This window comes from Papio anubis, chromosome 3 (genome assembly GCF_008728515.1).
Source record: "Papio anubis isolate 15944 chromosome 3, Panubis1.0, whole genome shotgun sequence".
NCBI classification, from domain to species: domain Eukaryota; kingdom Metazoa; phylum Chordata; class Mammalia; order Primates; family Cercopithecidae; genus Papio; species Papio anubis.
In genome coordinates, this window is record NC_044978.1 from 70,589,239 (window position 1) to 70,616,792 (window position 27,554).

At 36.5% G+C, this 27,554-nt stretch overlaps 1 protein-coding gene across 6 annotated transcripts in view; it reads left to right on the plus strand.

Moving 5' to 3' along the window:
- SEC24D (SEC24 homolog D, COPII coat complex component) overlaps positions 1-27,554 on the plus strand; it is a 113,800-nt gene that overhangs the window by 59,091 nt on the left and 27,155 nt on the right. For all 6 annotated transcript variants that reach the window (XM_009207473.3, XM_009207477.4, XM_009207475.4 and 3 more), the window contains exons 9-13: positions 7,687-7,825; positions 11,063-11,178; positions 18,197-18,321; positions 23,168-23,359; positions 23,941-24,034. In XM_009207473.3, coding sequence (XP_009205737.1) covers positions 7,687-7,825; positions 11,063-11,178; positions 18,197-18,321; positions 23,168-23,359; positions 23,941-24,034 — 666 coding nt within the window. The remainder of the gene's footprint in view (positions 1-7,686; positions 7,826-11,062; positions 11,179-18,196; positions 18,322-23,167; positions 23,360-23,940; positions 24,035-27,554) is intronic.

The following is a 27,554-nucleotide window of genomic DNA, read 5'->3' on the forward strand; positions in this document are numbered from 1 at the left end:
TTCATAGTATTCAAACATATTTTGAGTCTATTTAAAAAATCAACCCAAGAATTTAATGAATTGAGTGAACTATGAGATGATGAAACAAACAGAAATTCTTAAAACCCTTCATGATAATGTTAAAACGTGATAGAATTTGCTAATTTATAAGCAGGTTTCAAAATTTGTACCAAATGTACTATTTTTCCAAGAATATCATCTTAATGAATGGTGAAATATCTTACCAACGTCTGTCAGAATTCCTGCCATGTAGTAACAACCGATTTTAGGTAGGGGTGTGTGTGTATCTGTCTGTCTGAAACCTGCTGGGTCAGTGTACTGCTACCCTACCTGGCTTTGAAGGCTCTCCTCAAAATCACTCCAGCCTTTCTCTTTATCTCCCTTCAGCCCAGCTGTTCGAGGCTACCTGCCTGCTGGTCACCAACAAACCCTGGGTTTTTCTTCCTGTGTTAAGCTGTTCTCACTGGTTGAAATTCTTACCTTCTCTCTTTCAGTGAACAAATAGCTCCTCATAAGTGCCCATATCTTCCTTGAATGAAGGCTTTCCTGACCCCTCTGAAGATTTCTTCTGTTTTTGTTTTTGTTTTTTTTTTTTTTGACCTTTTGCTTTAATACCTATCACAAGTTATCCTGAGCGTGTATTTGTGGGTACCTGAGATACTGTGTTTGTTCATTCAGAAACCATTGACTGACTCAGGTATTGTGCTACAGGAGATATAACAGTAAACAGGCTGGACCTGTGAGTCATGGATTTGAGAATGTAGTAGTGGTTTTGAAAAGTAAAATAGTGTTATGAGTGCTTTTAGGCACAAGGTTATATGGGAACATACAGCAATTAAATATGTCACCTGCAAGTGGCCTGGAATTAGACAACAAAATATAATTCTCCCTTGTGGATGAAAGGATCTTCAGGGGCCAGATTTAGACATGGTACAGGATTAGACAAAGCCTCTGAGAAGTCAGAAGAGAGAGGATACCGCTTCCATTGTAACAGGAGGAGAGAAAGGAAAATGTTGGAGAGATGCTGGTAAATTAGTGGGGAAAGGCAAGAGAGTTCTTACCTGAGGTTTTCTATTTTCTTTATGAAGAAGAATGTAAATTTACATTTACACCTCCTGCAAGGGAGGTGGAGAAGGAGCTTATGGGGAGGAGCTTAATAAGGATGCAAAGTTATGTGGCAGCTCCTATAGAGAATGGGAGAGACAAATGACCAGAGACAATTAGAATGCTTACCAGGGAGCATGGTTAAGGGCTTCATTCACATCACAGACCAGTGAGAATGGTACCTTTCTCTGAAACTGTATGCTTTTCTGCACATCCAGTCTGCAAGCTGTTTCTTGCACATATAGCATAGAGGACATAAATAGTTGGAATAAATCAGAATTCAAGCTATAGCTCTGCAGTTTGTTGCACAAGTCACTTCCTATCACTCACTGACCTTGCATTCCTCTGAACAATGTGGATGGGAATTCCCCACTCCCTGGGTTGTTAGCTCCTCAATATCAAATTGAAATTGAGAGCATTTTAAATGCTCTCAATAAATGAGAGTGTTTTAAACTACAAATGACCATAAGACCATAAAGATAATAGTTATGCTCTTACATTTATTATGAAAAGTCTGATTCAGTAAAAATTTTCAGTATTTTTCAATGAAAAGAAACCCAAAGATAAAAAACTAACTTCCAAATTAAAGAGGTATCCAAATCTAATACAAGCTGTAGGTACAGTTAGAACAAATAGACTCTCTAATAGTATTGTTCAAAGGAAAAAGGGAAAACAATCTCCCAAGTGTCACTAACAAGCTAACAAAACTATAATCTTCTGAAAGTGCAAAAAAAGCAAAGTTTTAGGTTAAGAAGAGCCAATTAAAAACATTAAATTTTTTTAGTAAACATTATTTTTAAAAATATAAATATATTCTTAGAACTAATACAATGTATTAAGTGTCTTATCCTCAAGCTCTGTTTGTTTTTAGAAGACACATGATAGGATTTTATTTTTTAATTCAGAAAATATTCTTTAATTTCACACTTATTTTTAAAAGTCTAACTAGAATAGTACTGCTCTCTCAAAAGCACTTGTACAGTAAATAGCCTATTGAACTGTACCTTTTTTGTCCATGTAGGCCTAGTGAATGTCATATATGGTAAAGCTAAAAGTAGAAAGCACATATAAGCTGCTTCTCATATCTCTTTCACATGGAAATGTCTTTAATAAATGCAGTTGATACAGACTCTTTTCCTTTTAGCTTCTGGGCATAATCCTTTGGGAATCTGACTGACTCTGCTCATCTTCCAGCATGCCTAATAGTCTGAATGTTTAACATTTTTAAAGGGTAGTTGTTCATCACAGGTTCTGGGTTATCTTTTCACATACCATTTCCATGCTTCTACTTATATCCCCCAATTAATCCAAATTACCAACTGACCTCCTCTTGAGACAGCTCCAAAACAGAAGCAGCACTCCAATTCCAAGAAGTAGCCGCTTGCCAAAGTTACATTGCCGGTAGCACTGCTGCCAGAGAGATACATTTACAGTGATTTCCTGGGAAATACAAGTTGATGCTGAATATTATCCTTAATCAGGCTGGAAAACTGTGTAACATTTTGACAGATCTTATTTTAAATCTTCTCATCTTATTTAGATCTCATCGTAGCTAAAAATTTCTTTCCCATGATCAGTAACTGCTTATCCAAGGTATTTCCTTCAGGCACTTTGTAAAGTAGAATATTGGTGCTGTGGGGACAACTGTAGAGTCCCAGGATGCTGATTACTTTCCTGAAGACTTATAATGAAGGAAATAAAGAGAGAAAAAAAAAAAAAAAGAAAAAGAAAAAGAAGGGGAGGAAGAAGTATACATTGAAAATGTAAAATAAATTTTTTTAAAAAATTAGTGAATAAGTGTTAGAGGGGAAAGTAGGTGGTTGAAGAGTTTGTGTGTATATATTAGAACTTACATGAACTCTGGTGCTGAAAGATAAGGAGAGTGGGTAGTGGACAAATGAGAGAAGAAAGGAGAGATGGGCCCAGTTTCACCCAGCAGTGTCCTGGGTGTGGGCACGTATGACATTACTCATTCAGAGTATTCCTGAAATCTGGGCTTTGGCTACTCTGTCTCTGCCCTTTACCAGCACCATGCCTGTGATAGGATGTTCCAACAGGAAGCTGGCGTTTGCTTTAGAAAATCATTTTTCTTCATCGCAGTGTACTGCCGAGTGCCAGGACGTACCAGATGTCACTGTTGCTTTGTTATTTTGCACCATGATGGCTAATGTGGGGAGTGGGCATGGACTCTGGCAGCAGGGCATTCGTGTCCTTGTTCTCTCTGCTTCCCAGGCCGTCATTAGGTTGCCTGCTCCACTCTGTGGCTCCCTATCCCAACCGCACCTCTGTTTCCCTACACACACTCAAGGAAAGTCGGCAGAGGATTAGGAACTTTAAAAATAAGTTTTTCTTGGCTATTAGTAAATTTGGCACATTCTGTAGTTTCTATACAATGTATGCATAAAATAGTCTTGTATTCCATGTTTATTTGTATTTTGTTTGGCCCAGAATATTTTTAAACCATTATCAAAAGTTTCTTCAAGAAAAGCAAGTTCAGTTAAAAGTTATAAGAGTTACATGTAATAAATGTAGCGTGATTTTCTTGGTTGTTTTCTTGCCTACTGATAAGGTCTATACAGATTTAATTTTTAGTTGCACAGTGCCACCTATTGGATCTATGGGATAAAAACACTTTGGTATTTAGCTGCTTTCTTTAGTTCCTCACTGCAATTCATTATTTTCCTAAAACAGAAATACTGTAGCCAGGCTTGGGTATTCAGATTTTTCTTAATAATACAGATGCCAAAACAAAAATACACACAGCCTACAAACTTGATACAGATTTTTCATGATGGGTCTTTCTATACTGTACTTTATTTTCTTTGAGCATCTGTGTTTGTTTTGGAAATACAATCTGTAAACAGTTTAACATTGCCTTTCTAAGCTGAAAAGAGCCTTAAAAAGAGCTCTTGTTTATGATGTTCTCCCAAGTATTGTTTCTCCTCATATCCTGTTTTTTTTTCATTGCATTTGTGTGTACTTTTTTGTTTACTGTCTTTCTACTCTGCTACACTGTAAGTCCCTCAAAGGTACCTGTGGTACAAATGTTAAAGTTACCCAAGAGAATGGCAGGAATACTTGGAAAACTGGTAATGTATTCAAATAAGAAGACTTAAAATTTTACTAGAGGTATTAAGAAGGTATTGGTAGATACATCTTGATGTCTACTACTTTTATATGGAAAAATAATCAAAAGTTGTTTTGTTTTGTTTCTTAATTGTTGGATATCATTTTAGTACTAAGCCTCATTTCTTAGAATGATATTCTCACTTGTGGTCCAAAATCAACCAGTATTATATACATACACAAGAGATGCATTTTTTTCAATTAAAGCACTTTTTGTAAAATTAGTATCAGCATAGTATTTGGCACACCCCTGTTAATCCAAAAATACGAGGAAAAGATTCACATTTTTCCTCAGCCTCCCTATCACTTTCATGTTGTGTAAACTCACGCCACACAAGGCCAGAACCAAACAATAGCCAGGTGAGGTTTTTATAGCCAGTCTTTCTATCCTTTCCTTTTTCCACTTAAGAGAAAAACAGAAAAGAAAGGGCAGACAAGGATATACTAAGAGCTAAATATTAAAGTACATTTGTAAACAAAAATTTTTAAAATTGGAAAATATTTCTGAGGTAAATATAATTCCCTTGGTAAGGAAAAAAGATAACTTAGGCAATGTTTTGAAAAGTAATTTGATTTTTTTAAAAAGCCATACACACCAAGATCGAACTCAAAAGAAAAGTAAGGTTAGCTATTTATGAGCTCATGCACACTACTGTGGTGCAGATAAGCCGACATCTGGAGAGTGCAAAGGGAAATCTCTGATGGTTTTCAACATGGCCTGAGAGAGATGAAACAAGCCAGTGTAATTTAGAAGCCCTTGCCCTGTTGCCTGAAAATAAAATGTAAACAGTTAAAAAGCTTTTAACATTCTTTACTGTCACCTCAGTTGTCTGAAGACCTTACTTACCTATCCATCATCTGGTTTCTAAAAAAGTGAAAATTGAAAAAACTGTAAGTGTATTTAATAGCCTAGACACAGTCATGACTTGACTCCAGTTTCTTGTTAGACATTCATTTTCAGTCCTGCAAGTTTGAATCTGCCAGGACTGGAATGCATAGGTGTTCGTTGCCGACGATTTCACAGTAACTTTGGGCTGGGCCTGGCTTTGAGCAAATCATATCAGTGATAATAAGGTCAAATTTCCTTCCATTACTTTTGGCTTGTCTAGCAAATAATTAGATCATATTTGGTTTCTAAAATCAGGGGATTTGTTACAGCCTTTGAACTTTTTGAAAATAAAAGGATGAGAAAAGTAAACTTGGCTAAGTGAATGGAAACTGCAGAATTTCTCCCAATTTTAACTTCTGAAAGCATCTCCTGATCTCAGAGGTTGGAGTTGTGGAACAGAGCAGTAACTGGAGTCATGATTGGTAATTGCACTTTTAATCCAGTGGAAGCTACCTGAACAGCAGGTTCTTATTCTCCCACTTGTTATTCTTCTAGCTCTCCATTTATTGTTCTAAGAATCTTTTTTTGTACTTGCATGTTTTTGCTTCTCTATTGCCTCCTCAAATAATTTCTTCCTATTACCAGCTGAAGATAACAAATATGTGTCACTATATGCCTTTCTAACAAAAAGTTTGTCTGAAAGAGTGGTGTATACATCAGATATTTGAATTTGTATGTGTGACTATGTATTTAAATAAAATTCCTAGAGTGTTTTAAAAATGCATTCTGCCTCTCAACTTTTAACCATTGGAGTGTATCAGAATCTCCTGAAAGTTTATTCTCTGTCTTCTAGATCATTTTTACAATAATGTTTTACAGTAACTGACCAGGTAGCCTTCAGGACCTGAAGCCCATCTCATACTTATCCTCCTGTCAAAGATGACTCTGTCCTGAGCTGAGTGGTTTTGAGAGAGGAAAGACTGTTCCGGATAAAAATTTTCCAATTACTTTTTGCCAGGCACAATGCTGTGAACTGCACATGTATTACTCACCTAATCCTTGTCACAACCCCTACCCGTGGGGCACCAGAGTCAGGCCCATGCTGTGGATCAGAAGCGACCATAAACAAGAAAATCCAATCTGTCTTCTGACTTTCTTGGGGCAAGAAGTGAGGAAGAGGGCAGTGCAGAAATAGAAGGGAATGATTAAGGAAAAAATTTAAATCCTTCTCCTGATTCTTTTGAGTATTGTGTTAAACCTGTTTTTTTCTGCTCTGAGACCTCCCAACTGATTTCTGAAACCTCAGCTTTCACGTTGATCATCTGGGCAGGGACAATGGGGGATCTGGGTTTTCTAAGACTGGAGCAGAAAACAGCCTGATACCCCCACCCCACTGACCTCCTGCTCTTCAGGCCTCCATTCAAAAGCAGTCTGCTTTATTTATATCTTTTTCAGTAAAGAAAAATTAAATTGACATGCCAAAGCCTGCAATTCTCAAGTTTTTCTTTAAATGTTATCTTGAAGGAGATTCACAAAAACAAGGATCTCTGTGGTTTTCTCCTGAAAGCCGTAAGTGTTGGGAAAGCAGACTTAATGCTGAACTTTTTTACTTTTAAACTGTAAAAGATGTATCATGCTTTCTATGTATGTTTATGAGGAAGAAGCAATTGAATGATTTATTTTTTCAGTTCTGGCAAAGCAGGGCCAGCCACACTGTGAGTATTCTGTGAAACATTTCTTTCTAATAAAGTAACAGAAAAGGTAGAATCAGCCTCCTTGCCTAAATAAATGAACATTATTGCATATTTCTTCAAATAGTTGCATTTTTGAAGAAATAATTGATGTGCTTTGGGGGAACTATGTAGGCAGCATACTGCTATGCAAACTAGAATGTCTAAAATCAGACCTAACTCTCTTTATTTATAATCTATGAAGAAACTTAGCAAAATGTGTGACACAAGTTGTCTAGAATGCTTTTAACGTAAGAATAATTAAGTATTATTACCATCACTGTATGTTTGTCTCCACACACATATTGGCAAATATGCATACACACATAGACATAAATATGCATATATTGATATATCCTTATAAATGAGATAAACTTAAATTAACTTTTGTTTGAATATTCTGGACAACATCTTATGGCTTTGAATTCATGTGTTATCAATAAAGACATTTTTACTGTCTTGGGGCAAAAGCTAAGAGTTGAGTTCCTTAAAAATTGCCACTAGGCCAGGTGCAGTGGTTCACGCCTGTAATCCCAGCACTTTGGGAGGCCAAGGTGGGTAGATCACCTGCGGTCAGGAGTTCGAGACCAGCCTGGCCAACATGGTGAAACCTCGTCTCTACTAAAACTACAAAAATTAGCCAGCCGTGGTGATGGGCATCTGTAATCACAGCCACTCGGGAGACTGAGGCTACTCGCTTGAACCCTGGAGGTGGAGATTGCAGTGAGCAAAGATCATGCCATTGCACTCCAGCTTGGGTGACAGAGCAAGACTCTGTCTCAAAAAAAAAAAAAAAAAAAAAGAAAAAAAAAACCTGCCATTAAAAGACTTTCCAAATTATAATACCTGGAAATCCTACACTCATCTGTTCATTTAATTTTTCTTGTTTCTCCATAGAGTCCCCTTTACTTGGTAAATCACGGTGAGAGTGGACCAGTCAGATGCAACAGGTGCAAGGCCTACATGTGCCCATTTATGCAGTTCATCGAAGGAGGAAGGAGATATCAGTGTGGATTTTGCAACTGTGTGAATGATGGTAAGCAGTGCTGTTAAAAGCTCTTTGTGAAATTCTTTATTAAGTCAAATGTGTTGTACTTCTTAGTTTAGGAAAAGCATACATTCTTTTTTCTATATAGCAGTACCTTCTTTATAATTTCTCTAGAAGGAAACCAACTATGACAGGCTCTGTTTGGGAAATTTAAACCCCTTTGAACCTTAGGTAAGTACATGAGCCCCACATGGAAGTTGAAATATTTCTTAGAAAACTAACTGTAGGGGGAAAATTTTTATTTCTTAATCCCCTTCCACAAAGCCTCAGTGGGAAAGAAAGTAAGATTTTTACCTCTTGTGATTACAGATGATAAACTTGGGAGACGTCTCCTCTTTTTTCACTCCTCAAGGTTATTCTTGAATATGAGCTCATTGATACTTAGGAAAAGCTTAGGTATAACCAAGGGCTTTAACACTTATGTAGATTTTTTTTTTTCACGCTGATGTAAATGTTGGATTGTTTAAGGAGGAAGGAATGTAGGGCTTTCCCATATTCATTGTATTTTGTTTTATTCCAGTACGAATTTACTGATGTTGAAGAAAACTGCAGCATTGCTGAAAGTGTTCTCACATTTATTACATTTATAACATGTCTTTGTATTTTTCATTATTTGTTGTTAAATGAGGTACATACTGAGGCTGAGAACATTCTTATATTCATTGACATTTTTTGAACCATGTGATGATGATTATGATTTTCTTCTCTCTTTCTTATCTTTGTAGACAGGCTTCCTTGCAGGTAATTAGATCTGAAGAACATATAGCACTGTCTGCCCATGAACACATGGTTCTACCCATGGGTGCTGGCTACTCCCTAATGCCAACTGAGCTGGGGACAGTATTCCTCCTACATCATTGCATTCATGGCATCTTGGCTGTGAGCATTCTCTGGTGGGAGAGCGCTGCTTGCCTTCTTGTTTCCCTGCCCTCTTATCTCGCACACACACAGTCCACGACTTTACCCAACTTAGGGTGCCAGAGACTGGCCTTGCAAGTGCTTCTCATGCAGACCTTTGGTCAGTTCTTAAATTCACGTTGCTGTGGAGTTGAATCATTGGCTTCTAGACTCATCCTAGACTATGGCCTAAGCCTCTTGGTACGTCTCTCTCCTTGCATTAACTGTGGCTTCCACTCAGTGCAAATTGGATATCCCATTGAGACCAGATTCTGTTAGTTCTCTACCCTTACTTCTCTTTCTAAGGAAGATCTTGTTTCCTCTCTCAACCTGGATGAAATCTGCATCCAAATTCATGGCTATCATTCAGTCTTGGGACCTGGATTTCAGGAACCCTGTGACAATTCATTTCTCTGTGCTTTAGTTTTAGAGGAAAAAATCCTGAGAAGGGACAGAGGCTTCTCCCAAAGCATTTGGACAGAGTCCTCCAGCGAGCCCACCAGCTCCTCAGATGTCTTCACCCAAGCCCCCAGCTTTCTTAGAAAGGTGACCAAAATCATACCCACCATGAAGAGCAGCAAGGATCTTCAGTTTGCTGTGACTCTTTGGCCTCCTACCCAAAGTGTCGGCTCAGGGCCTTAAAAGGCCCAGCCACTTCCAGGAAGAGAAAAACGACTCAGAATTCTTGTGTCTCAACACAGCAGATTATGTTCCCTCAGGTATCCATTCCTAGGAAGCTGCCATGTTTATTTTCCAATAGAATTATTCATACTAGGCTTAAATATTTGTCCCTGTAAGGAAGCCGGACTCCCATAGATGTATGCTGACACCTATCTTCTTCATTTAGGTTTAACAAAGACAGAGGTTTGTTGGAGTTAGAAAGGACCCAGCAGGCTTGCTTTCGTGGTTCCACTCTTACTTCCTTGCAAAGTGTCCAGAGATTGCCCAGTGGGGAGTATGTGTGGTCAGAGACATGCAGGAAGACAGGGGCCAAAGGGTAGTGCATGATTTATGGTATGACTTGAAAGTTGGCTTATAAAAGATGATAGACAATATTAAATGCTAATGAATATAAAAGAAAATTTAAAAGGAAAACATTTCACATATTACATTTCTGTGTGTAGATGAGAATGAATTGTATGTTATACTATGTGGAAACTACTGTACTATGCATTCTAAGATAGCCAAGGCAGCATCCTCCATCTCATCTAAATGTAGCAAAATAGCAATTGAAGACCCTCAAAGCTTACTTAGCTCAGCTGAGCCTGTCAGTTTCTACTTCTGTAATCTTTTCAAGAAGTTGAATCTTCCAAATTCAGAGATCCATATGTGCATAAGAACCTTATAAAACTTACTTTAAAAGAAATGGCCATGATACAGTAACAACGTAGAAAAATCAAGCTTCAGTGGGTTTTTTTTTTTTTTTTAAAGAACAACCTCAGAAAACAGTCTTGTTATTCTTATGTCAGTTTCACAGCTAAAAATAAATAATGCAGAATTGTTGGTTTAAAAACGAGATGCATTATTTGTACAGTTTTTACAATGGTAATGTTGTTCTTTACAAAAAGCTTAAAACCAGAGCATTGGTAGTTTTTCTGAATACTTTTATTGGCAGTGGTTTAGTAGCCAGCCCTATTAATCTCAAGGCAACAGGAGTTCGTTTTTACAGAGATACCAGGCCATATTTGTCCAAGTGTTCAGTATGTGACTCATAAGTGTTCCTGTGCTATTGGATGACTTCCAGATCTTTGCCAGAACTAACCTTCTTAGACATTTGAATCAAATTAAAGTTCCTTAGCTGAGATCTTAGTGGTGTAGTCTTTCCCTAATACAGTAATCCTCTCCACTCTTAAGCCCAAACATTAAAAGATTACCATGCAAACTCCACATGGGTGAAGACATCTCTTAATTAAAGCATAATAAATATTGTAGTTCATAGTATAGTTCAAATAACGAATGTTTATTTCTGTTAGGTATATTAAAAATTCAAATAGAAAAGTCAGAATTCTTTTTAAAAGAGATAATAAAATGGGGACAATTGAATTTGGGTTGTGACAACTTAGAAACACCAATACTTTTATACCCTGTTTCTCTAGGATGGTCTAAATCATAAACGTTCTTTGTCATCAATAACTTATAGAAGAGGAACCCTCCTCTTTTCCAAGACATATTTTTAAAATAGTAGGTATTTACGATATGCTACATTCCAGCTTTAAAATACATTTTTCCTGATGCTAACTCCTTTCCTCCCATAATAAATTTTGAGAACTTACTAAATTGTCTGTTTATGAAAACAAAATATTTTCTTTCCTATTTTGTTTTTATTAGTTCCACCATTCTATTTCCAACATCTGGACCACATTGGAAGAAGACTGGACCACTATGAGAAACCAGAGTTGTCTCTAGGATCTTATGAATATGTTGCCACTTTGGATTATTGCAGAGTAAGTGTTCCCAGAACTTCAAGTGTTTATACATTGATGTTAAATTCAAGTGAATAACTTTCATATGTAAAGAACTGACTCTTGATTCGCAAACAAAGCATTTTGGTGGTACCATGGAGTGGTAGAAATGCATAAGACACAGATCCCATCTTCTAGGTTGTTAACATGATTCATCTGCCAAACCATCTACTGGAGGGATTATTTTTAAAAACTGAAATGTGGTGTCAGAAATAGAAAATAATAATTTCTCTTCCCTGCCAGACAGAATATAGCTGGTTCTTAATGCAATAGTTCCATACGGTGCCTCTGCCTCCCTTATTCTGTAAAGAGTCTCAGAAAACTTCCCATCCAAGAGAAGAGCTCAACCAAACTTGTTAGTAGGACTATTGATGTGTTTCTGTACTTCTCTTCACTCCTGTTGCTACCACAATGGTTTGGGCTCTCAGAATCCCCCTTACACTGTCTATCTCAGCAGGCTGAGATCCTCGCCTTTGATTTTTCTGCTCTATAATGTGACCATAAGACACGCCCCCACACTCACTGCCTCCCATAAACCTCTATTGGTTATTTCTTTTCTAAAAAATTAAATTTAAAAAGATTTAGCTTTCTTTATAAGGCCGTTAAGCATTGCCCCCCAAACTGTCACCTCAGCTGTATCTTCAGTTATACAAAACTTTGCACAATGTACTCTGAACTCAGCCCCTTTGACAATTCCATGCCTTTATACCAGATGTTCATTTGACCAGAATATCTTTCCATTCTCCTGTCACATCTATACATACCCCAACTGGCAAACCCCTCTCTTTTCTGTAAAGCCTGGCTGAAATTTTATTGTGTGTATGCATATGCAACTTTCTCTGTCTTTATCATGGTAATTATTTACTATAGGTTCTGTTTTTTCATGGAATTTGGTCTATATCTCTATTTTAGCATTTATCCCCATGGAATTTAAATCTTCTTACATGTCTGCCATCTTCATAGATTCTGATATCCTAGTCATCTTTATGACATTTACCACACTATCTGCCACAGGATAGGAGTTGATCAGTGTATGTGGAATGAATAAAAGAATGAATTTGCGGGTATTACTATTCCCAGGACTAGCCATTTCCCTTGTCCAGTATCACAATGACACCATTATGGGTACCTTGCAGGGCTTCAAAATTCTTCACTGATTTGAAAATCACATCTTCTTGGGTATCGTTCGGATTTCAGCACATATCTGAAGCACCATGTGTGGACTTGAAGAAAAAGGGTCATTCTAACTTATTTTCTTATTTTCTCTTCTAAAAATGAGTGCCTACTAATGCCCAATTCCCAGAAAACAGCTTCTGACCCACAGATTTCTTTCATAGATGTCTGCGGGGGAGCAGTCACGTATTGAGTATAGATGATAATGAACATTTTTCCTAACTAGAATTTTTTTCAATTGACTGGGCCTTAAAATTTTTTTCCATTAACATAACTTATTGCATTGATTTTACTGCTTCATATGATTATTTTGCAATATATTACACAGAACTAGTTGTTAAAATGTAATGCATTATTAGTTTAAGATGTTGCAACATCTGAACATACTTGGGGAAATTTAGGAATATTTTTGCTACAGATGCTTTATTTTAGACAAGAAGCATGTCCTAAAATACAGTGACTTTTGGACAGTTTATGTGTTCCTAATTGCTGTTAACTGAAGGAGAACCATTGGGCAACACACAAACATTTAATGTTTTAATTAAATGTAAGAAAGCCATTGTAACTAATGATGGAAATTTTATTCGCTGATCTTTGCAACCATAGTATAAATCTAACCCTGCTCTCAGTTTCTAGTTCTCTGCCAAAAAAGCGACATGATCTTGATTATATGCTTTTTTAGTAGAAACTTAGGCAGAGAGTCAAATCTGTTTCTGGGAACAAAAGTCTTAGTATCTTCAAACTCTGTTATCTGGAAATATTCCAGAAGTCTAATTGATGGGAAATCTCGCCCAGCCAGGCAAGGAACCAAATAAAAATTGTACATTTTGAAGAACTTTTTGTAAGCATAATCTTCCTTTTATTATTCCAAGTAGAGTTCATAATAAATATGCTGTAAACATCTTCAAATTTAATTATAATTTAAAATGTAAATGAAGTATAATGATGAGTTGGCTTAGCTATTCAGACAATGAAAAAGCTTATTTAATTTGTACGTGTATTTTTTACACCATGCACTTGGAAAGAGGAATTACAAAATCACATTTTCCTATTCATCTTGGCTCATCTTAATGTTGATTTTAGATAGTAAAATTAACATTTATTGAACATTTACCATGTGTCAAGCTGTAGGCTAAATTCCTTCTATGTATCGTATCATTTAGTCCTCACGGTGAACACATGTGGTGCGTACCATCATTATTTGAGGAAACTTGGGCTTAGAGACTGCGTAAGTGCCAGCTTCAGGCCATACATCCAGAAAGTAGTGGAGCCAGACTGAAAACCGTATCTGTGTGACCACAGAAGCCCTATTTTCTAATCAGTACATTGTGTATACGTGAGCAAGTGTTAACACAATCATCCTGGAGTTGCCTTGGAAAAAAAAAGGCCTCAGCTTTGTCATATAACTGAGAGTTCGTCATTAATAAGTTTATGGAATATAGCTACATGGAAAGTGTACTTGAAATGTGAAGTCTCCTTCCAAGTCAGCTTTTTTTTTTTTTTTTTCCTGAACAAAAATGTAGTTTCTTCACTTAATTCACTTTGACATTACCAGATGCCTAACATGTCTAAGGTACTTGTCTGTGTGCTGTAAGGCATAACAAAATTAGCAGGATGATAAACCTGCTCTCAAGGTACTTACAATATATAGACCTGATAAGAAATGTATATAATTTTCATATAAACTCAAATATGATAAATGCTGTAAGAATAGAACAATCATAGTGCCATAAGAAAACAGGATTGGGAAGGCTTCATAGAGGAAGTAACATTTGAGCTGATTAAACTATGAGCCTGGACACGGTAACTAGAACAGTGAGCAGAAACAATTTCACAAACATATTGACAATTTACTCAGATTTCTTTAGGGGCTAGGCAGACATTGTAGATGAAGTGACGTGAATCGGGATAATTACAGAGTATATTCCCCCTTCCCTCAAAACACATTCAAATTCAAATATATTTTGAAACATTGTGCCAAGCAAAACACTTTCCAGCCAAATTCTTGGCTTAAGCCCACTAGTCTGTGACTTCTGGACAGGAGATATTTTGGAAATGTCAGCCACTTAAATTGTTGGGAGAATGCGTATTGGGAATAATGGGAAGTAAAGCTGGGACGTTGTTTTGAGACACACAGTCTATCTTTTTATTTTCCCCTGGGTCCAGCATCGTATCTTTGATTTCTTAGGTTTTTATACATGTTTGTTAAATGAGTGTCATGGTAGGTCTTGAATGTCAGGCCATTGAAGAACTTAAATTAATTCAATAGGCCATGAGAACAATTAAAGGTGAAGGTGGAGTTGTTCCATTCATTCATCCATTAACTCAGTCAACAGTTGATGAGCACTCTTTGTGATGCCATGCTCTGTGCTAGGCTCTGAGGACTCAGTAAACTTCCTGTTCTCAGAGAAGGTAGCATTTGTGATCTGTATTGAGCCTCAGACAGTTTATTCTGACAGCAGTCTGTATAATGAGAGGAGATATTAGAGGCAAGGGTGCATTAGAAATTAATGTAGTTGTCCAACTAAGAGAAAATGAGGGTAGTATGGTAATTCCCAAAAAAAATTAAAAATAGAATTACTGGCTGGGCACAGTGGCTCATGTCTGTAATCCCAGCATTTTGGGAGGCCAAGACGGGAAGATCACGAGGTCAGGAGTTTCAGACCAGCCTGGCCAACATAGTGAAACCCCATCTCTACTAAAAATACACACATACACATACAAAAATTACCTGGGCATAGTGATGGGCACCTGTAATCCTAGCTACTTGGGATGCTGAGGCAGGAGAATCGCTTGAACCCGGGAGGTGGGGGTTGTAATGAGCCGAGATCGCACCACTGCACTCCAGCCCGGGTGACAGTGCAAGACTCCATCTGGAAAAAAAAAAAAAAAATGAATTACCATATGACCTAGCAGTTTCACTTCTGGGTATGTACCCAAAATAATTGAAAGCAGAGTCTCAAAAAGATATTTGTATATCCATGTTCATAGTAGCAGTATTCACGATAGCCAAAAAGGAGGAAGCAACAAGGTGTCTATCGACAGAAGAATGCATAAGCAAAATGTGGTATATACGTATAATGGAATATTATTCAGCCTCAAAAAGGAAGGAAAGTCTGACCCATGCTACAACATGGATGAATGTTGAGGATGTTATACTAAGTAAAATAAGCCAGCCACAAGAAGGATAAATATGGAATGATTCTATATGAGGTATGTAGAGTAGTCAAATTCCTAGAGACAGAACATGGGATGGTGATTGCCAGGTGCTGGAGAAAGGAAACAGAGGTTGTTTAATGGGTACAGTTTCAGTTTTGCAAGCTGAAAAGCATTCTGTGATGGATGGGTAATGGTTGCACAGCAATGTGAGTGTACTTAATGCCACTGAACTGTACACTTGAAATGGTTAAGATGGCAATTTTTATGTTTTCTTTGCCACAATTAAAAATAATAGAAAAAGAGAGAAATTGAGGATCTAAATTTGGCTACTGGTACTAAAAGAGCCACATGGGCCTTCACAATTAACTGTTTGTGGATGCTAAATGAGGTGGACAAGTCCATGGAGACAGAGAGATTTCAAGCCCAGGTTATTTTAGCTTATTGTGTTTTTTTATAAGTTTCTTATAGGAAAGACCAGTATAGTGGGAGAAATGTTGTCATAATCTCTAAAATTTTGAGTCTACAGTGCTGGCAGAACTTTTATATGGATGTGTAGTTAATTGGAATGCTGGTCTTGAGCTCAAAGGGAATCACGATGAGAGAGAACTTGAAGAGTTGCCTATATAGAGGTGCTGGTTAAAACTGAGCAAATGAACAAGATTTCTGTGATGGACGTGGGTGGGAGGAGAGAAGTTGGGTAAAGATGAGAAAATGAAAAACAGAAGCAACAGTTAGAGAACTGGGAGAGGAAATGATGTTCCAGTGTCCTGGCAGCTAAGAGAGCCAAAGTGGTCTGGTGTGCCTAAAGTTGCAAAGAGATAGAAGAGATCTAGGATGAGAGCTGGATTTTTATTTCAAGTCACTGTAGTTTGCAGTCTGGATGGTTCAGTGACCTTAAAGAGAGCAGTTTTAGTAAGTTGGCATGGAAAACCAGCATTTTATAGAGTACATACATGTTAAGCTTGGCTGGACAAAGCCAGCTGGATTGAATGGGTAGGGTAATAGATTAAGAAAGCTGTACCCTACAACTTAAAGTATAATAATAATAAATAAATTAAAAAAAAAAAAAAAAGAAAGCTAATGATAAAGCCCTGACAGTTACCTAGGCGCAAGATGACAAGCTTTCAGATGGTTGTGAGTAGGGATGGGCCAAAACATCGTTAAAGAATCATTCTGAAACTGAAAACAATGGGACTCAGTTATTGAAGGAAAAGGAACAGCCAAATCTAATTTCACACTTTCAAGCCTTGAGTTGGCATATAGTGATGTTATTCCCATATAGACAAATGGGAAGAGAATGTGATTTAGAGGAATGATGAACTAATTTTGAATATTTCAAAAACCAGTTATAGTGAAGCATTTCTGTGGAAATGTGCAAATTGGAGATATGGAAAATATTCCATGAGGAATTGGTAATGCTGATAGAAGAGATTACAAGAATGGTACAGCACACTTGGGTTTGTCACAAAGAGGTTTTGGTTTAACTAATGGAAATGGCTGTTATTTTCATCCGTTATATATGCTGATATAAATCAGCATAAGTCTATGCTGTGAATTAAAGTAGCTGTGAATCAGGAATGATTTGCAATAAAAATTATTCACATAGACAGCAGAGTTCCTTCATTTCTTTGTTGGTCTGATTTTGGTAAAAGTTTTCAGGATGATGATTTTTAAGTCCTATAATTTGTTTTTATTTAAAATGAAGGATTTTGTTTTAAAAAGTTATATCTAGCCTTGTAGTGGATATAGAATAAATCAGTAAGATAATTTACAGACATTATTGTCTAATTTTAAAATAATTACAATACAATTTTAGAACATTTTTGTTTATTTATTATAAAGTTAAAAATTAAGTTGGTCTAAATTCTTTATTCTGTAGTGTAGGTCACTAGAGTTGTTTGCCTGTGGCTCTCTTTTCTAAATATTTTGTAAGATGCAACTGAAGGATCACTTCCTAAAAGCTGTTTGAACACCAGCCAGTAAAGGGAGCAGCAACTAAAAAACATTTTCATAGCAGCTGCTTTATGTCACAGTGATTGTTTTAAACAGATAAAAGGCCTAACATTCTATGTTACCACAAATATGTAAAAAACTAGGTCAGTGCTTAAAAATATTTTACAGTTTTTAAAAGTATACAGTTATGTTTTCCTAAACAATTTCATATCTTTAAAATAGAAAGAGCTGATAGAAGAAGAGAGTCTAAAATAGTGACATCCAAGTTAATGAAGTTTTATTACAGTTTCAAAAACAAACACTATTATGTGTACTCTTTTTTAGCATAATTTGTTAGTGTGCCAAACATATTTCGACCTGTAAGGCAGAGAGTTACAAGCAAGTCTGGCCATAATTCTGTACTTTCCCTTCAGCAACTGTAATAATAAAGCTTTGCAAAAGTGAACCTTCTGTGCTAGATGTCATAATAGTGTCTAATTCAATACTGACCCAAGTCATACCCTGAAAAATAAACAACTTCTTTTATCTTTTTAATAGCATCTGAAACCAGATGCTCTAGATATTCTGGAAAAATGATTTAATTCCACAGATGCTATATCCTAAATATTAAATGAAACATCTGATAACTTTCAAGAATTTCTGATGAGTATTGACATTTGATTATGCAATGTATTTACTTTATATCTATTTATGTGATGTGTTTGCTTTCCTATAGAAGAATAAGCCTCCCAATCCACCAGCCTTTATCTTCATGATTGATGTTTCATATAGTAACATAAAGAATGGACTTGTCAAGCTCATATGTGAAGAACTGAAGACTATGCTGGAAAAACTTCCAAAGTAAGGGAACTGTCATTCTTTTTACAACTTATACATTATTGCCTCATTAATTTATTGGCCAGAAGATAAGTGCTGAATGACCAATTGATATTTTTTGCTAATGAGGACATTGGGTAATTAGTCATAAATCAAACAGCACCATTGTTTTGAGTCCTTAGAAAGTTAGAGTGATCTTTTGTACAAAGCAAAGGAAACAAACTGGTAAAAAAAAAAAAAAAAGCTATGGTAAAAAACATTCAAAGTACATTATAAATTATGAGAAGAATCCCAACAGTGTGATGGAAAAGACTTTGGAGGTGTTATTCACTTTTCAAAGCATTGATTTTCCAGTGGAAACTAGTAGTTGGTGAGCATGGCAGAGTTCGAAGGGATGACAGGAAACTGAACTGTTGTCTTATGGCAGAGATGGTAGATTTTTAAGCAGTTTCCTTTTGCCCTTATGATAAGCTGTCCAACCCATTTGCAGCTTTACTACCTCTGTGTCCTGTAAGTTAACAGCCTGAGATGCACCACATTCCTTGCCATTGCAAGAGGGCAGCAAGGAAAGGTGGGAAACTAATTCTAATAGCTAACAGATGAACATACCCTCGACCTTAGTCAAGACTTCAGACCGTGTTTTAAAAAGGCTGTTTGGCATATTACCTGCTTTAATACAAAGAAGTAAATCAAACTGATGGCAATCTTACCATAAGAAATATAGAGTTACACACATGCACAGCCCAAAACAAATTTCAGGGGAGAAAAAACAACCAGATTTGTTTTGAAAGATAAAGAGGAAAAAATGTATCTTGGCTTGAATAAAAGCTTTTAAGAGAGATATTTAGAAACTAGCAGGGAATAACTAGCACTATCCTTTTATTTTTCTGTCTTATTACTAATATTAAAACTAATATCAAACATGGCTATTTTAAAATTATCTTATTATAAAAGCTAGTTGTTTAGGATGAGGAATAACATCTAGTAAGGAGATTCATGGGCAGGGAGAATGCCATCCCTCATGCGAGGAAATAGGAACAGGCTGGGAAATGTTGTCTGTAACTTAGTCCCTACGTGTCCCATCCCCTCCCTGAACATCAGCAATCTTTGTTCTGGAAAAGGATGTTTTTCTGGAGGGTGGGATGTTGGCTTCAGCCCTTAGAGCTCCATGAATCTTTGGGTCCCCACCCCTCTATATTCTTTGCACGTATGACTGGTGCTTTGGGAGATGTGAGGCTCAGATAAACGAACTCTGGACCTCCCAGGAGTAGTTTTGTTTGTATCTGTGAAGCTGAAGTCATAATATTTTCAAAGATGGTTTGGGAAAGCAGTGGGGATGTTTAAAAAACACCGAGTTAATTTCAAACTAAATTATAAAATGAAGAACGAGCTGGGAGCAAGTTGAAGATGGTGGCATAAGAAAGGCATCTGATGCCTGCAGATGTGTTTGCGACTGTAGTTTCCCTTACCCTATTCTTAAGGAAACTTGAGAAGTATGGATTTTCTACTGAATATGATATATTTTATTACAGAACTCTCTCATGGGGCTGGTTTAATCTGAATTTTGAACTTGATTAGCATGAAAGAAAACTACTCTAATTTCTGGAAATGGTCTTTCTCTCTTTTCCTTCTCTCAAATGAATCCATTATCCTAGACAGTTACTTCACCAGTCCCTTGTTCCTTATCAACGCTGGTGATATGAAGCTAATAGCCTTTGATATAAGTTATGAAATCACACTCTTTCCTTTGGTGTCATTATAACTTTATGTCCCATTGGAGCAGAGATGTGTGACTTTGTAAAGATAGGAGAAAAAAAATAAAAGGATACTGTTGGTTATTCTCTGCCACTATTCCGATCTCTCTTTTAAAAGATTTTATTCAAGCCAATTACCTTTTTCTCTTTTATCTTTTAAAACAAATCTGGTTGTTTCTTATCCCCTGAAATTTATTTTGGGCTGTGCATATGTGTAACTTTGTTTTTTTAATGGTAAGATTGTCATCAATTTGATCTACTTGCCAAACAGCTTTTTGAAAAGCACAGTCAGAAGTCTTGATTAACATTTTAGGGTGTGTTAATCTATTAGGTGATCTTTTGAAAAAGGAAGGCCTCATTCTTTACTATTTAACTTTGAATTTATACCTTTGGCCTCTCAAGGTCGCCAGACTTTTCTGACTTCTCTGGAACAGGAAAGAAAAGATTTGAAATGTTTCATCTGTTATTCAGCTCAAACTCTTTAGTTAATTTGGCTTTTTTTTTTTTTTTTTTTAATCTGTCTGTTTTTAATGCTGCTGTAACTAAAATGTTCCCAATGCTAGATCTTAAAATTTTCTGGTTCATCTAGTTACTAATGTCTTCCGTATTGCTGTGTCAGGTTCATTCCATGATGGGGCAAGCATTGAGAGAAGTAATCATTGAAAAAAAGAACATCAACGTATTAGTCTTTATGAAGTCTCTTATAACTTCACAAAACTTGTCTAGAATTAATATAAAGGAGAGGCTGAAAATTAGTTTTCTTCTGGATATGATTTAATAAGGCAGTGATACTGTTGAAGAAAATTTTAGGACAGTTCTGTTTCTCAAACAAATTTAAAAAAAAATTCCCATGGAGACCAGGACTAATATTTTGCAATAATGTAGGATGTTCTGATTAGATGCTTTTAAAAAACATTAATTTCGATCTTAAGTGAACCCTGTGAATCCCAGGATACTCCTTTCCCGTCACTTGAAAATGTCCAAATCCAATGGGAAATAGTAATCTAGATTTTTCTCTGTAGATTTTCTTTTGTGTCTTTTGCCTTAGTTGATTCTAAATTAACTATTAAAAGAGAATAAAAGCCCTTTGTGATTTGCTGGGATATTTTTCACCTAATGTCATAAAAAGTTTTACTGGGAAATGGGAGCTTAACTAGTGGAGTGCTGGTAAAAAAAAAAAAAAGCTCTCAAAAAATAAATAAATAAATAAAGCCTTGATTTGTAGTGTTAGCTCAATCCATGGTGTCAGTGCTTCTAGCCAGGCTGGTTCTAAACTATCAGGGTGACATCACTAAACTGGAGTTGGGAAAAAATGTATACTATTGGGTTATCAGTTGGGGCTCTAACTTGCCATCCCAAGTCCAGTTTTTCACCATCATTATAATCATCCTCAATAAAATGTCGAATTCCCCACATTGTACTCGACCCTCAGGGGACAGAAAACATAAGCTTTGGGTACTGCCCTTTATTAGCGTGTAGTCAGGGATTCATGAAATGTTTACTAAAAGGTACCTTATGCTAAGAGCCCAATGAGAATGATTTATAGGTGTTTAGAAGAGGAAATGACTTCTAATTGGTAGCATCAGGGGAGATTTCACAGAGGAGGAAGAATTTGCACTTGGTTTTGAAGAGTAAGGTTCAAATGAATCGGGTGGGGGTTGGGGCAAGCATGGATGCAGTATAGCATAGTGGTTAGTTGCATAAAGTTGCACCATTTAGGATATTGAGGTGTGTGTGAGTGTCTGTGTATGTGTAGTTAGAAAGAATAGGGAATTCTCATTTCTGAAAGCTTTGCAAGTGTCCAGAATATAAACAGTTTCCAAGTGCTTTTGGAAGGGATTATGAGAATCTGTTTAAACTGCCCAGTGAAGAACAAATACCCTCAGTTAGTGAAGGAAATAGAGAAGAAAACACAGTTCAGAGCCAGTACCTTATCAGCCTGTACTCTGTTGACATATCAAAGAAATTGGTAAGTCTGCAGCAGAATCAGCAATTTGAACTTGAGATACTTCCATCTAGATACTTCCATTTTCCTCTCCTTTGTACTCGAGTAACTCTTTAGGCCATGTAGAAAATTTAGAAGCTGGGCAAACCAGGTTCCTTTTCAAGAAAGTTGTCCTTTAATCAAAATAAATTATGCTGACATCTAATGGTCAAAGAAAGTGGCATGTATGTTTTGTGTCTTTCCCTTAACCATTGAGCACTGCATAATATTCTCCATTGAAAATTAGTAAGGGCATCAATAGTATCTAGGTGTTTTCTTTTAGAGGAGAGAAAAATAGACTGTACAATGCACTCAGCAAGCATGAAACTGAAGTTCAGACCATGAAATTCTGAATGTACTTACTATAGACTATAGACTGGAATGACAGCATTCATGCCTTTACACTTAGAATACTAAGGCCTCATTTTGGAATTCCTTAAAAAAGAAAATCTACTTTTTGTTAAAGTTTTGGAGCTTTGGAGCTTTTTAAAAGTGCTTTGCCATGACCATCATAAATGGTCACCTAATAACAATTACACTGTCATTTTATAAATGTAACTTGCTTTATATATTTATACTATGTGTTTATAAGTTTATATAGTTCCCCAAATCTAGCCTGTTTTCTGTTGAGATTCTCTGGTGTGTAAGAAAAGAATCAGAGAAGAGGAGCAAGTGTTTTCTCAGTAAAAGCAGCTGTCCTCTTAGTAATATGAGTGTGGCTTCCTCATCCCTTGCTTCAAATATTCCATTTGTTCTTCTGACCTTCTGGTGACTTTTGAGAGAGCCTTGTTTATAAGGAATGTAATAAGCCTAGCTTATTCATGAAAAAAGCATTATTGTTTTCTATAGATTGAAAATAAATATGTTACAGAAATATGAACAAGTGTTTACTTGATTTTTACCTAGAATTTTGAGAATTTTTTTCCTTATCAGTTTATTTTTGTAGTAACTCCTATCCCCTATTGCCATGACTAGTATTGTTTACACCTGGTAACAGAAAGTAAGACAAAAACTTTAAACATGTCTTTATTGTATTTTATAGAAGACACACTTACTGAATTTCAGATAGAAACCTCCTTTTCATTCTAAATTTATAAAGCATCTCAAAAACTTTTTTTTTTTTTCCTTACAGGGAAGAGCAAGAAGAGATGTCTGCAATTCGAGTGGGTTTTATCACGTATAACAAAGTTCTCCATTTCTTTAATGTGAAGAGTAATCTGGCCCAGCCTCAGATGATGGTGGTGACTGATGTTGGAGAAGTCTTTGTTCCTTTGTTGGATGGTTTCCTTGTCAACTATCAAGAATCTCAATCTGTGATTCATAAGTAAATATCAAGTGTATTATAATTTAAAAGTGAATCAGGTGTCTGTCTTTAATTGCACCGTGTTTTGATTCAATCATACATTGTTTTATCATTAGCAAGGGGGTTTTAAGACATGGATTATTAAACTCTATCATTTATGTTAAGTCCGTCTTTTTAAAATATAGGCCAGTATCTAAGAGAAAGAATTTTTTAAATACTCACATTCAACCCTATCGGTTCTTCCTCTTTTTCTGGAAAGGTATTGCAAGGGAGCTATTTCCTGTATGTGGATGAATGTATTAATGATGATGGTCATAACTGAAGATATAGCCACTGTTCCAAGAATTTATGGTCTAAGAGATCAGTAATGCAGTGAATAGAAAAAATATCTACAAAGAGAGATTTTGTAAATGTTCCATTCAAATCATAGATTTTGGTGCCAAGCCATGCTAAGATATCATTTCCTAAGGAAAATTACCTATAAGTGTTGGTGTCAAATAAATACCATATGTGTTTAGGCTTGAAATGTCAGTGATTTAATGCTTGAAATGTATTAAAATATGCTAAACATTTCAAACCTTTTGCTTACTCATGTCTTTTAGTTTGTTGGACCAGATTCCAGACATGTTTGCAGACTCTAATGAAAATGAGACTGTCTTCGCTCCTGTCATCCAGGCTGGCATGGAAGCACTAAAGGTGAGAAGAAGCCACTTCCAATTGCTAGTAAATAAATTTTAAAAACATAGAGACAAAAAGAAAGAAAGTTTCATTTATGAAAGAAAATACAGTCTTCATTAAAACACGTGGGTCACTAGAGGCTATTCCAAACTTCCACTCAAATCTCGGGAGGAAACGGCCAAAACCACAGATTGCCCCCAGCGTGTCCATTCCAGCACTGTTAGCATCTGAGCAACTCATTTTGCCAGGATTTCCAGTTTAGCTCCTCCCTCTGGCTTTTATATGAACTTTATATGGTCTATTTTAAAGTTAGTCCAACAGTATCAGATCTACCAGATTACCATATCACCCTCCACAGCCATGGAATTTTCAAACATGCCAGGCCAAGGTCTTGTGACAGTCAGTGACAGAGATGTGCATGCTGATTGCCAGAAGCAGATGAGAGGTTGGCCATGTCTTCAGTTGGGAAGCTGAGCCCAAAATGACTCTGATCATTCTCATAGTAATGAAGACAGTAAACTGAAGAAGCCATAATGATTAAAAAGCACTCACTCTCGCACCTGTAATCCCAGCACTTTGGGAGGCTGAGGTAGGTGGATCCCTGAGGTTGAGAGTTCGAGACCAGCCTGACCAACATGGAGAAACCCTGTCTCTACTACAAATACAAAATTAGTCATGCGTGGTGGCACATGCCTGTAATCCCAGCTACTTAGGAGGCTGAGGTGGGAGAATCACTTGAACCCGGGAGGCGGAGGTTGTGTTGAGCCAAGATCGTGCCACTGTACTCCACCCTGGGCAACAAGAGCGAAACTCCATCTCAAAAAAAAAAAAAAAACCCTCACTCTAAATCATCATTATTACCTTAACACAAGAGTCAAACCACTTTGGCCATGACAGCTAGTTTCTAAAATTAATTTTAAAATGTTGTTGTTAAAGCTAAATTTAAATTAACTTTTAAAATAAACTGCTTAGTAATAACAACAATAACAGCAACGACTGTATTACAGAACTGAGTTTATGAAACACTTCCCACATAATTTTCTATCTAAATGCATAACTTGGTTCTAAGACAGTGATTCTTGTTGGGTTTTTTTAATCTGCAAGAGTATTCATTTATGGGATCAAAGGCTATTGTGGGTATCACTCAAAAAGTCTCAGAATATATGTTAATTTAACATGAAATTAATAACAAATATTATATCATAAAGCAACTTGAAGATATTAGGGCTCACCTAACAGAAGCAAACAAATTGGTTGGTCTTCAGAAAGAAGGGAATTTGTTTTATTCCACGTTACTACAAACAAGTACCTTCTGTTTCAGTTTGAAAGGGTTGTTTTTGTTGTTCTTCTCTCCTCCAGTAAGTTATCTAGAAATGCATATGTAAATGTTCCTGTACACAATAAGTCATACATCACCATACAAGTCTTTCTACTCTAAGAAGTCAGGACTGGGAATAATATTACGTTCATGGATTTGTGTGTGAAAGGAAGGATGAGTAGATATTCATTAGCTACTATTTCACCAATTAAGAGAGCATAGTAAAGTAGAATTGTACAGCCCAGGCTGCCAGAGGATCTGAATGTAGAGTCCCAGCGCAACCCCATATTTCATTTCTAAAAGGGAGCAATGCTGTCTTACAACAATGGTTTCCACACTGGTAGTCCACAAGAGGTCTAGAGGCTGCTTGACAGCTTACAAGGAAAAATATATAAAGCACATTGTGTACATGCATTCTATGTATCTGAAATTTGATACTAATTATGATACATTATGAAAAGCACTATGTTCTTAATAGCCATGTTCTCCAAGGTTGCTCTTGTGGTCCAACGACTGCAGCAATCAGTATAGTCAGCTGTCAGCCAGTTTACTAGAGTCCAGCTCTTTTCAGCCGATGTGATGTTTCTTCATATCTTTTGCATCTTATTTTTTGTTATATCTGCAATTTTATTGTTATAGTAATGTATATTTTTACCTTGACATTTAAAAATGAGAATAAACATATCTAAATATATAACAACTCATGATAACTTCATAAATACAAAGTTAATGTGTAGTATAATAGTGTTCTTACAAAGTAGAATGAACTATCTTTATAAAAGGTACGTAACTCTTTTTAAATAGATAAGGAACTGCCTTTACAAAGTGACACTGTTGGACGTAATGTCAATGGCAGTTACTACCGTCCCTGCTGGCAAAGTAAACATTGTTCTCCCCAGTGCCAGTTTCATGCAGAGGCTGCGTGATGCTCCGCTGCTGTCCCTGTCCCGAGGCTGCTCACAGTGTGCTGGAAGAGATGTAACTCTGTAATACAAAACGTAATGTTCGTTGGTTATATTTTTTTAAATGGGGGTGGGAGAAGGGCAAAGAGTAACTTTGGAAAGCCCAGGACTGTGGCTGGTCAGCCAATTAACTCAGGATATTCTGCCCGGAAGACCAGAGATGAGAGTCTCATCCCCTGTGCACAGGGAGTAGAAATAGAAAGAACATAAAGTGAAAGCTTTCTTATTGTGTATTCAAGTGAAAACATCTCAGAACTGTACTCCCCTATTTGAATTATAGCTTTATTTTCTATCAGCTAGATGCCAAGTAAAATCTATATATAATCAGGAGTAGTAAACTTCTTGAAGCAAACAGAGTAGACAAAAACTGCTAATTTGTCATGAAGATAAACAGCAACTGTTTGGAAAGTTCTTATGTGTCTTTTCAAAAAGTCCTTGAAATATCCAGCTAAAGGCTTCAGTGTACTCTTTTCTGTTGTAAATGCTTCCATATCCATAACATCTTGTACTCATAGCACTTTTTTCCCCACATAGTCTTTCAAAATCTGCATTTATTTCAAAATCTGACCTTCATAACTCAACTATACATGAATTGCTGGCATTGTCGTTTAACTTGGCCAAAGAACCGTTTTCTGAGTTAGCTATTATTTCCACCATAAAGCTGGGGGTAAGATTTGGCCAAAAAAAAAGAAGAAAAAAAATGATAGGAAAATGACCTTCAGTGGTTATGCTTAAAATACATGACGAGTTGAGGGGAATTTATCTTTAAATTATCCATAATACATACTAAATGTGATTGCAGGGGAATGCATCACAAACAATGCTCCTTGCACAATGGTTTATGGAGCACCATAGAATGGAAAGTGGTAGTCTCAATGGGGGTTGGAGAAACACAAAATCAAGGTCCTTCCTTTTCAGGGAGCCCTTGATCTACAAGAGAAGACAGTAGAATACTTAAAGTTGTGATACAAATGCCTTTAATTAATTCTAGAATAGTCTTTTCTATAAAGAAGAGCAGATGGAGATAATAAGCTCTGTCGAGGGTGTTAATAACATGTCTCTCAGAGGAAAGGGTGTCAGAGCTGAATTTCAAACTATGAGTTCTCCAGGCCAGCTTCTCTCAACCTATTTTCTGCCATGGTAAGAATGATATGTGGTATTCATTAATTCTGTATGAGTCGCTCCTATAGGCAGAGTCAGGCTTTGGTGAAAACACGAATTTTTGTAGGGAATAAAACATTTAACACATAGGAGCTTT